This window comes from Cydia pomonella, chromosome 1 (assembly GCF_033807575.1).
Source record: "Cydia pomonella isolate Wapato2018A chromosome 1, ilCydPomo1, whole genome shotgun sequence".
In the NCBI taxonomy this organism is placed as follows: Eukaryota; Metazoa; Arthropoda; class Insecta; order Lepidoptera; family Tortricidae; genus Cydia; species Cydia pomonella.
The window spans coordinates 34841845-34853654 of NC_084703.1; the positions used below are offsets into that span (position 1 = coordinate 34841845).

The following is an 11810-nucleotide window of genomic DNA, read 5'->3' on the forward strand; positions in this document are numbered from 1 at the left end:
GAGGTAGAGCCGACCAATGTCCAAGTGTAAGCGAAGACGCAGGACGTAGACCATGCTCCGCATAGGGTTTTGCAACCTTTAGAGCTTTCCTGCTAAACTCATCCATGTTAGGGGCCGAGCTTCAGTAGGGGCTTAGCTCTGACAAGAACCAATGGCCACAAGTGTCTTAAATAGCAAATTATTGATTAAGAAAACGGGACTTAATCGCGTAAGAATTACATCTGACCCGACGTTTCAAGGACGGCGTTGTCCCTATAGTCTCGGAGAAGAGTTGAAGGTAATTTTAGAACTTAATTGAATGCGATTACTTCCCGTTTGCTTAAATAATAATGTGTCACAACTAGGCCAATCAAATAAAAAAAATTCGAAGAATTAATTCCCATCAAGATGAAATTTGTTTGAATACCTTTATTTGGTCCTATAATCAAAAAGTGCTGATATTATTAAATTTTCAATTTTATCAAAACAAAAAAACCGTAATCATGCTCCGTTTAAAGTTTCGCAATATTATTGCTGCTATACAAGGATATAAGTAAAACACGACCTTCAGAAATTAGAAAAAAATATACTCATAAACATAATGACACTTACAACTTACAGAAGTAAAAAAATGTAATATAATGCTCAAGGGTGAATCAACTTTTTTTGTTTTGTTATCCTGTCCCGTTGTCCAAGGGACAACAGTGGCACAGTTTGTTTGAAGAGACGTTGTATGCCGTTCTATTAACATGCTTAGTAGGGGGCCCATTATGGACATTGGTACATTTAAGTACCATAAAATCAGTATTTCAATGAACTTTTGTCCCCTGGACAACTAATCGTAACCATGGCAACGAGTGACGCTAAAAGTTGATTCTCCCTCAAATGGAACTAAAATCTGCATTGCTAGAATGTCAACAAATAGAACATGTTATAAAATTCCTAAATAGATTATTTCAATTTCACACCCCCATTAATTTTACTAATACAGTAACTTAAACCTCAGCCGCAAGCTAAGCTAAAAAAGAAAAAAAAGGAAAAATAATGATAAATATGTTAATAACAACAAAGACTAAGGCAGTGTCTTACGTGAGCGAATAACTCGCGAACGCGAAGCGGCGCGGGTGAATTCAATCCTTTGATACACGACATTTTAAAATTAATCAGTAGTTTTTACTGCTTCGCAACCCGCCTAGCAGGCATCTATACATATTGTATGATTTTGGGAGTACTGTTAAATTTGAGAAAATCCCGCAGCGGGACATGTATTTGAAATTTTAATATTGACAGAAAATTGTAATTCCAACAACTCTAAAAATGAGGTATGGCATGAGCCGGGCTACCTGAGGAGTGGGGCGACAGTATCTCGCCCGCGAGATATACCTACTACCCGTCCCTCTGTAATAAATACAGTTCGAAAAAAGTGTGTACTCTATATCGCGGACGAGATACTGTCGCGGCCCTCCTGTGCTAGGCCTACAGAAAGGCTAAAGACCCGGAAATGGACAGGAAATTGTCAGTGTAGTGAAATAGGCCAAGGTGATTCAGTTGGTTGTAGTCGAAGTGTCGGGTTCGAGCCGCACGACCTCGGCGCCCTTGCCGACGGCGTCGCCGGGCCGCGCGGCCGCCAGCCTCGCCACCACGCCGGCGCGGCTTGCCCGCACCACGTACTCCATCTTCATCGCGATCACCACAAACAGCGGCTGTCCTTTCACCACCTATACGAATACGGCCTATGTTTAAAAAACCGCTCCCGATAATTTCCATACGATTTGGACACATTGTGACATTCGAAATTTGTGAGCTCAGTCGATTAAATAAAGTGAAAAATTATCCCAAAATCTGGATATACATATATCATATTAATATAAATAGATAACCTTTTTCGAAATTATGATTTTATATTATGACATTGAAGTCCATTCATTACCAGGACGTATGTAATTAGATTAGGAATAGGAAGTTTCGTTGGCCGTTTCATTGTGATGTTCATAAATTTCATAATATTTGCTTGCACGTTTTTCTGTGTATACTCGTAGAGTATTTTTTTCATACTATACTGTTGAAACTTGGTAAGAAGATGTATTCTGTGAACCGCATTAAGATTTCAAACAAAAATAGAGAAAAAAAAACAATACATTTTGGGGGTTCCCCATACTTAGAACTGAAACTCAAAAATCGCACACTGACCCGCCTGTTCGTCTCTATCGCACGCACATATTATATTATTGTCCCGCTCCCACAGTGTCATTGGCGTCGGCATCATAGGCGGGACAGCAATACACTTACCCCCTTATTCATAAACGTCTATTTTATAAACTATGTCGAAATTGTCGAAATTTTGTTTTGTTCAGAAACAGTCTGTACAAGATGATTTTGATTCCTATTTATTTATTTTTATTGTTTACATGGTTGAGTCTTACATTAAACAAAAGCTGGATCTTTTATCTTTCTTAAAATATATAATTAATGTGTATTGATATCGCCAAAATTGCAACTGTACGTGTTTTACCAAACCTACGTGGATGGCAGTCAAAGTAGCGTGTAACTGAAAAGTACTCTAAGTGAGAAGGATACTAGTTGAAGTACAGACTTGTCGGAGAACTAAATGCTGGTGATAGAATAACGTTATAATACAGTAGGTTCAGGTTTATCCAAATAAACAATTGTGCCTATTTTATTAATGTGACACTGATTTTTACTCCGTTTGTGAAGTATTATTTTTCGCAATCCAGCAGCGTATTCGCGTGTAACGACAATCCCAAAGCAAAAAAAGTAGTAAATAAAGATGCGATCTAAATTTTAAACAAATTATATTACGTTTTGATCAGTGTAAAACAAGCTTTCAAATCATGGCAAACTTTTTTTATTACACTATCAGTCGAAACCTTTGTGACAGAACTTATGACCTAATTTATAACAGGTGTCCATGGGCGGCGTCCGTCCGTCCGTCTGCTCGTTTCCCGTGAGCATATCGCGCGTGTCAAAGGTATAGGAACAGGCTGGTCAATGTATGAAACTACTTGAGCTAAGCGTCCTTTCTTTAAGCTAGTAATATAGCCGACATGCATGAGGAGCAAAATTTAAATAGAAGTATAGGTATTTTCGGAGATGTTGAGGTAAAACGTTAAGAGATTGCCATATCTTCCGTAGCAAGTTTCGCGCGGCGCTGTTTTTTCTGCTTCCTACTCATTTCCTGGTTTTTCGCCCCCTCTTAACGCTTATTTAAGTGTGTTGTTTATAGTGCAGGGATGGGCAGGAAAACTCGAGTTGACCAGCGGTGGCTTACCTTATCGCCTTGGTTGACTAGTATTCTCTCCAGCACTCCCGGCGTGGGCGAGCAGGCGCTGTCTGAGGACGCCTCCGAGGCCCCGGCGCCGCCGTACTTAGCCCGCGGGAGCAAGGCTATCGTTTGGCCCTCCTGTGGAAACCCATCGGGTTACTATATTGGCAGATATAATATACGCTCTTGTCGCTCCTTGAGATTCATACTGGCACTATTCGCTATGTACACGACTGTCACGCAACCTAGCGTACGCAACTCTAGTGGAAAACGTCAATGCACTACATCTTATAAAACTACTCCAAAACTAAAAACTACTGAACAGATTTTGATACGACTTTCATCTATCAATATAGTGATACTTGAGGAAGGTTTCGGTGTATAACTTGTTAAGGTTTTGTGTAAATTGGTTGAAACATAACGATGTTGTCGGAAAAAATCACGCTGGCAAGGAGATTTAATCGAAAACGCTGCCTAATTCGTTTGAGCTATAACAACACAATGTATGGCGGGGTTGTCTCTCTTTCATGGGTCTACAAAAAAGTCCGGGATGTTAAATGTCCATCTTTTAAGGATAACTTACTACCCATTCTTAACTTCTAGAAAAATATCAGATAGTATGTGGCATTTGCAAAGCTATTTACACGGATACAGTAATAATAATTACCAAATTAAATACGTTAGTTATGTATCTTGTAAGAAATCTCAAAGACGCTATCCGCAGTTAGTTCAAATTTTTACCACGCGCTGGGATCGCTTTACTTACCTGCACCATGCACTTCGCACGGTCCCAATACCAAAATTAAGAAGACAATAATTATTCAAATAATGACGTTGTTCGGTATTTAAAAGTTGGATTTTGAAACACAAATGATTTTTTATAATAACACTTTGCTATCAAGGAGTTACAGCATTTATAACTGCAGAAAAACAACTAAATCAAAAGAAACGAAAAGCGAAGATAAAACTGAGCTGACCAAACCGGTTGGTAGACTTACAACATAATGCACATTATAATTTTGTTTGTTACGGTTAGTATTGGCAGCTACAGGGATGCACGCTCCACCATCTTGTGGCACACAGTCTCCCGACTCCCACCACTCTTCGTCTCACGGTCAGCTACGTCTACGCCTTCCTCCGAATTAATCTAACAACAACAGGAAGTTTATCTTAATCGTAGAAGTGGATGGCCACTCGCAACGGCGGTGAGTCTCGCACCACACTCGTTCTAGCCCTAAAGATCTCCGCATCGCTCTAACAATAGCAGAGAATTCAATTGGTCATAGACGTGTAGCTGATCCTCGTTCACAAGCGGGTTGGTTCTGGCCGCCCACGACATTGGTAAGTCTCGCATCGCGCACTTCTCACTCCCCGTCTCACTCTAACAACAGTAGACAGTTCACCTTGTCGTAGACATGGAGCTGGTCCTCGAACGCCAGCAGGCCGACGGTGCTGCGCCGGCCGCCCGCGACGGTAGTGAGCCGAGCGCCGCGCTCGCTTTCGCTAAGCCACGCTTCGGCCTCCTGCCATTCTCCGTCTCCCACTTTCACCCGGTACAGTTTCGGGCCTACGTGTTCTACTGCTACTGTGATATCTGAAACGACTCCAATGATTAGTTCGTATTTTTATAGGCAAAGCACAGCAAGAGGTTACGTACAAGTTATGTGTTTACAGTGTTAAATTAATAGGGTAGTGTCAGTGTGACCAGTGTATGTAGTAAGTGTAATTATATACTTACTTTACTCTTTGGTGGCTACTCAAGTAAAAGTATAAAAACTTGAAGGATTTAACAACTGGAGACGCCTTATCTGTAATTTTCTGTATAAAACATTCTGTTCATTTTTGCGGGAGAGCGGCACGTCAAATGTATGGCTATTTGCACGTAACCACAGAATAAGTAATAGTACAGAAAAGATAGTTCCTACAAAAGTTTGCCAGTCTCTTTCTAACTAATGTATGGCACTATCCGTTTCGGCTATTTAGGGTTGTCAAAATTCAAGTCATTATCTTATCTATGGTTGTACAGTCAGCATCAAAAGTAGCGGATCAAACAAGGTTTCAAAAGTACCATTTTGTAACAGCTTAACGAAAGTTGATGGTTCCATATGTAGACCAATTTAGACTGTAAAAGATATAGTTTTGAAAGTGCTTTTTAGAGAATTATCCATATTTGGAAAAGTTATCCGGAATATCAGATACTTTTGGCGCGTTGTTTCATCCGCTACTTTTGATGCTGACTGTACACACAAAGGGACGTCAAGTTGTGCCAACCCTAATAATTGCTCGTAGCAATGTTGAGCCGAACGGAGCTGAGAATGACTGAAAGGATCAGTTTCGCCTCCTAACGTAACGTAAAAATAGCCATGTCAGAAAAACGTCAGTCCATACAATACATATGACCATTGGCCAAGGTTTTCGACAGAGGGGTAAGCACTGAAAAGCGACTTTGGTTGTTAAATCCTCCAAGATGTAAAAATGAAGACAGAAATCGGCCGACTAATTCACTTCCTTTTAATGAGTTCTTGTGATAAAGAAAAAATATAAAAAGCGCAATAAATAATAAAGAATCGATGACGTTGTTTATGTGTACTTCCGTTAATTTGTCATTTATTTAAAAACAAACCTTGTTAGCCTATAAACTCGAAGGGGTATTATTTACATTATTATTACATAGTTATGTCTTGTCTGGCTCATTGTACTTTCCTCATAATCTTATCAAGTAAGCAGCACCGGAGCAAACTAGTTTTTTTCCCTAATGTAATGTAATGACATACCTTTACCGTCTAATTTTAGAGAAATCGTTTTGCGAAATTGATAGTTCGGTCGCCATGCACTCGGCGAAACGTCGATTCCATTCTTTGCCTCACTCGTGCTTGCTTTTTGGGACAGAAGCACCTGAAACATTAAAACCGATAAGAAATGACAATGTTCGACTACATATTAAGTCAATGCAGTTTTTTAATTATTCAAGCTATATCAATTAACACCGTTTTATGTTTGTAAACAACATTTGAAAATATCTCGGCCATGTATATGGAGGGATAGGAAGGCTTCTATCTAATAGCGTAGGTACCCTTTATTAAAAGGGTCACCATGCCTGACCCACAGGGTACTCGATAAATTTGGGCCTGGAGATAGCTTGGAGGAATAACGCCTTAATGAAATGTGTCATATTTTTATCCGCTACATACGTGATAAATAGTACTCACATGTCCAAGCGCGGCGCTGCGTGCCGTGGTCTGCAGACGCTCGGGCGCGGGCGCGGCGAACAGACGCGCCTCGTGCTGCGGGATGAAGGCGGTGTGCACGTCGCCCGCCACGAACGCGGGGTCGCCCGCCAGCCGCAGCAGGAAGTTCACGTTAGTCTCCAGGCCCGCCACCTGTGACAGTATTACAATATAGCTAAACACATGTGATTTTTCGGGATCGGATTCTCAACTGTTAAACAATGGACTCGCAGACTATCAGATCTATATCGAAAACTATTTTTTGTTTGAAATGAAAGGGTATGCTTTCTAGATGATCAGGGTCTGATTACGGGTTCCTGTAGGAGTCCAGGGAACTCTTTAACTATTATAGAGTCTTATACAGTGATTTGGGTATTTTTAATAGTAATAGGTATTGGTAAGTAACTCGTCCATTTACTCTCTGAAACACGATTCAATGTAGTGGAACCACAAAATGACGGCATGTTAGACTGTTTTGTGAAGCCTTGTTTAAACTATGATGTTTGGTTGGCTACCGAGCCGACGGTTTCCGTTCTGTGTGAGAGGAAGTAAGCCTGTTTAAAATGCATTACCATCTTATACCTATGTACCTAGGGTTCACATTCATATAACAGCTCATTTGGATAAAAAATAACGAACCTGATACTCGGAGAGCTTGGCCCTCGTTTTGGCGAGCGCCTCGTTGCGGTCGCGGCCCCACACCACCAGCTTTGCTATCATGGGGTCGTAGTGCACCGACACCTCCGCGCCCTCCCGCACGCCAGTTTCTACCTGCAAAAAACATGTACTAAAAATTACTAAGCGTGCTTAAATTAAATTAAATTAAATTAAATTAAATAATCGTTTAATTCAGGCATAGCCCATATAAGTGTTAGTAACAGACTTAAATAATAATGTTAAACTATGACTATGACTATTACAATTTCCTATAATCTACCATGCAACACGTATACTTAGGGCTAGGACTATACAATACCGGGTGAGCAATACGTACAGCTTAACGGCCTATAAAATTAACCTGGTTAAGCCCAATGTCCATTATAATGTAACTCCCTTTCAGTCTAATTAGAACCTTTCAAAAACCAGATAAACATTTGTATGGTTGGTTAAATGATGAAACTAAATTAGTTTCACCATTTCCATCCAACCAAAAAGACAAACAGCAGAACGTTGCTTGAGGAACGCAATGACAGTGTAAGATGCCTGGCCACCTGGGCCTGTGAATGCTGTTAATTAGCACACGTACCCGGCAGTGTTGTTCGGGGCTCGGCTGCACGAGGCGGTGAAGAGTACCCGCGCGCGGCAGGAAGCCCGCGCCGGGCTCCTCGGCGTACACGCGGCACTCGACGGCGTGTCCGCGCCGCTTCACCTCCGCCTGCGTCAGCGGCAGCGGCTCGCCTGCCGCTACCCGTAGCTGCCATTCCACAAGATCAGTGCCTTAGAATAAATGTCTACTCGTTAAAAACATATAAGTTTCAAGTAAAGTATAGTATTACACTATAGGTTTCTTGTCGACCGCCAGCTTGATGACACCGGCTCGTAATTAATTTATTTGTTTTTGCTCATTAACGTTGTTTAACCTTTTGAACGCCACGCCTTAGAATAAATGTCTACTCGTTAAAAACATATAAGTTTCAAGTAAAGTATAGTATTACACTATAGGTTTCTTGTCGACCGCCAGCTTGATGACACCGGCTCGTAATTAATTTCTTTGTTTTTGCTCATTAACGTTGTTTAAAGTGTAATACTGATAGCTTATTTTCACAAAACTAATGTGAAAGTGTGTAGATAATGAAGAATTAATCTTGATACGAGTTTAACCACCATTCTGACTAACGCCAGGTAGCCCCACGTGGTCCTTGTCAAGTCCAGCTATCGCCTTCAAAAGCTCAAAATAACATTAATAACCCAACAACCGACCAACGTCGTGCTCTTAGAGCATTTGATATATATACCTCTAACCGTGTGTGGCTAGAGCCCTAAAGACCATAATTTATTGTTTATACCGCACACTGGCTGAAGTGAACAACATAAAATGTTAATTCGATCCCACGTGGATCCCACTTTGACGTTGGCGAAATCATCGATAGTATCGATAGAGCCATATTAGCATATTACCCAAAGATTAATTGTTTGAAAGTAATATACAATGTTCTACTAGAGGGATTAAGTTTAATTCTGTTACATTCATGCTGGAGCTAGTGTTTTTCAAGGCGGAATTTGTGCTATATAGGCTATTTGGAACAATGAGTATCAGCTTAGATAAAATCATCCTGCCGGGTCCACACAGAGCGAGCATACGCGCGAGGCAATTTCCTCGCGCACAAACCGGCTAGTGTAGACGTGCCTCGGCCGAGGCAGCGCACTCAGGCGAGGAAAACGCGCGCGCCGCCTCGGCCGAGGCCCGGCTATTGAATGGTTATTTGAATAAATTTCATTAATTGTATTTTTACATATTTTAAATAACTGACGATTTAGGCGGCACGCAAACTTGCATGCGATTTTAGTTACATTGCGGACTATTGAGGTGACAACTAATTCAGCCGACCGATCAATCCCGTATTGTAATGAAAATGGCAAGCGAGTTCTCGCACCGTGTATAGGAGCCCTTAGTATTGTGTATTCGCACCAGTGATCATCTCAGTGATAGGGTGCTCGACCTGCAGGCGGGTGTTCATCTCCATGAAGTGGAAGTCGTGCGTGGCGCGGTGCAGGATGAATTCGACGGTGCCGGCGCCCACGTAGCCTACGGCCAACGCAGCGCGCACCGCCGCCTCGCCCAGCGCCTTGCGCGTTTCCTCCGACAAACCCGGCTGAAATCATAACAACACCACACCATGTTGCCTGTACATAAATCACACTATCCACAAAACCAAGCACTAGATAATTCATTCAATCCAGCATTACTTTGCGGTTATCCATAATGCTTAACTACGAGTATGTACAAAAGAACTGGATTGTTCCTTGTTTAAATAAATACGCCTAATATTCAAATCAATTGTTTTGCATCCATATCGCGTTAGTTAATATTATCAAATATTATTCATAGTTAAGTCTCAGGCATAATCTTTTCTTTATAGTAACAGGTAAGTACTGATTAAATTCGTTTTATTTGTTTAGAAACAATATAGTTCTTCTAGCTTCTTTCTACACAGATTGAAATGTGTACTTACTGCGGGTGCCTCTTCAATAATTTTCTGATGTCTTCTCTGAACCGAACAATCTCGTTCAAAGAGATGCACTGCATTACCATGCATGTCGGCGAATACCTGCATTTTATAGGCTGATACAGAACCAATATTAGACTATTTTCAATGTACAATAGGCCACAATATATTTAAAATCCTCGTATAATAGGGAACTATCTATTTCTCAATTAATAGAGAGTATTTAAATAGGAGAAAAGAAATATTGCAACTGCTAATCCAATTATTGTAAATAGAATCTTACTTGCACTTCAACATGTCTAGGATCAGTGATGTATTGTTCCAGTAACATATTATCGTCACCAAAGGATTTGAGAGATTCTCTTTTAGCTGATTCTAACTGTTGCAGGAATTCTGATTCCGTCATTGCTATACGCATCCCCTGTAATAAACGAAAAACAAACATGAGTGTGTTATTTCAAATACAATGAATACCAAACTAGTTACTTTATTGTTTAAATCAGTTTATTACTTACTTTGCCACCACCACCACGGACTGCTTTGATCATTATTGGGAAACCAATCCTCTGTGCTTCTGCTTGCAGTCTTTCTATGCTTTGATCTTCGCCATGATAACCTTTAACTATAGGTACTCCTGCACTGGACATAATGGCTTTGGAAGTACTAAAAAATACAATTATGTGTGAATTTTTAAATCATAGGATTAAAAAATATATATATTATTAATAGTAATATTAGAATCGTTAAAGATAGTAAGTATGGATGTATGGAGTTGTAGATGTATAAATGTTAGTGAATATATGGCAATTATAGCTGAGCCATTTGGATGAATTTTGGCACTCTAATAGGTCTAACTATGTAGGTGAAACGGGTTGAAAATTGTAATTATGATAAATACATATGTGGATAAAGCGGCAGGAAACTGCTACTTGAAATAATGAATTAATTATCATGTTACATTTTCACACACACACACACACACATCATTTGTCATGGGTTTTTGTGAAAACATAGTTACCCAATAAAATACTAATTTCTTAAATAAAAATAAATCAGTATTGTGAGATAACAATTAAAATAGATAAGGTAATCACCTTTTTATGCCCATATCTCTAATAGCTGAGGTGGGGGGTCCAATAAATATGATATCTTCAGAGGCACACTGCTCACAAAACTCAACATTTTCAGAGAGGAACCCATATCCAGGATGAATGGCTTGGCTGCGAGATTTCTTGGCTACTTCAAGTATTTTATTTTTGTTCAGGTAACTTTGTGTAACAGAAGCTGGCCCAATGTTGTATGCTTCATCTGCCTGAGTAATAAACCGTGCCAGTTAGTAATACTTCTAATCAACATCTACATCAGTTAACCTTTTAGTGATAAGGGATGATTTAACAAATTTTATGTATGTAAGAGATGGGAAGTAAATACCTATAACAAATAAAGTCAATATAGGGCTGCTCTGTTTATAAATTTGTACGCCACTGGGGATGCTTCCAGGGACCACGGGATCATGGGATATTATAATATATTAATGGTCTAATTACAGATTCCATTAGGGGTTCCTTTCCTCCAGTTATGATTACTTATAAATAAATATTCAGTCCCATTCGCAGGTTAAAGTTCATGTAAAGGTTTAAATATTACCATTTCCACATGGATAGCATTTTTGTCTGCATCCGAATACACAGCCACAGTTTGGATACCCAATTTCTTAGCTGTATGCATAACCCGGCATGCTATTTCACCGCGGTTAGCAATTAAAACCTTATCAATTTGTCGTAATTTTACATCAGCCTTTGTTTGGGTATTGCTTATTCGTCTCGAATTCTTCAAGCTCAGTTCACTGAAAAATTATTTAATTGTGAATTATATCTACTTATAAAATAATGTAAGGTATATTAATTATGAATCTTACCAAATTTTATTCAATCTTTTCAAGTACGACATAATTGCTACGGTGTAGGAGCCTCAATGTGGTGTGATAACGTGATAACAATTTGTCGGTCGGGCCCACCACGATGAGAGAAAGAGATAAAGCCATAAATACTGATTAAGATTCATACGTCACCAAGCTATTACCTACTCATTACGTTATTGTTATCGTGTTGGAACTTTAACTTAACAATTCAACAATTTTAGACAACGCAGAAT

General features: G+C 39.8%; 1 protein-coding gene across 1 annotated transcript; it reads right to left on the reverse strand.

The window, feature by feature from the left end:
- Nucleotides 1-545: 545 nt before the first annotated feature.
- LOC133521018 (methylcrotonoyl-CoA carboxylase subunit alpha, mitochondrial) lies at nucleotides 546-11810 on the reverse strand. Its single transcript, XM_061855740.1, has 14 exons — nucleotides 11575-11810; nucleotides 11304-11502; nucleotides 10751-10968; nucleotides 10172-10319; nucleotides 9940-10077; nucleotides 9663-9758; nucleotides 9119-9302; nucleotides 7736-7926; nucleotides 7129-7260; nucleotides 6472-6642; nucleotides 6037-6157; nucleotides 4666-4856; nucleotides 3269-3400; nucleotides 546-1697 (listed from the first exon to the last, which is right to left on the reverse strand). Exons 1-14 carry the CDS (start codon nucleotides 11604-11606, stop codon nucleotides 1524-1526), a joined length of 2127 nt encoding a protein of 708 aa, XP_061711724.1. The 5' UTR covers nucleotides 11607-11810; the 3' UTR covers nucleotides 546-1523.

Coding starts and splice junctions, on each gene's coding strand:
- LOC133521018 (XM_061855740.1), bottom strand. CDS start 11,606: ATGTCGTACTTGAAAAGATTGAATAAAATTTG. Junction 10,320..10,750: donor AGAGATATGGGCATAAAAAG/GTGATTACCTTA, acceptor TGTATTTTTTAG/TACTTCCAAAGCCATTATGT. Junction 3,401..4,665: donor AGCTCCATGTCTACGACAAG/GTGAACTGTCTA, acceptor GGGTTTCCACAG/GAGGGCCAAACGATAGCCTT.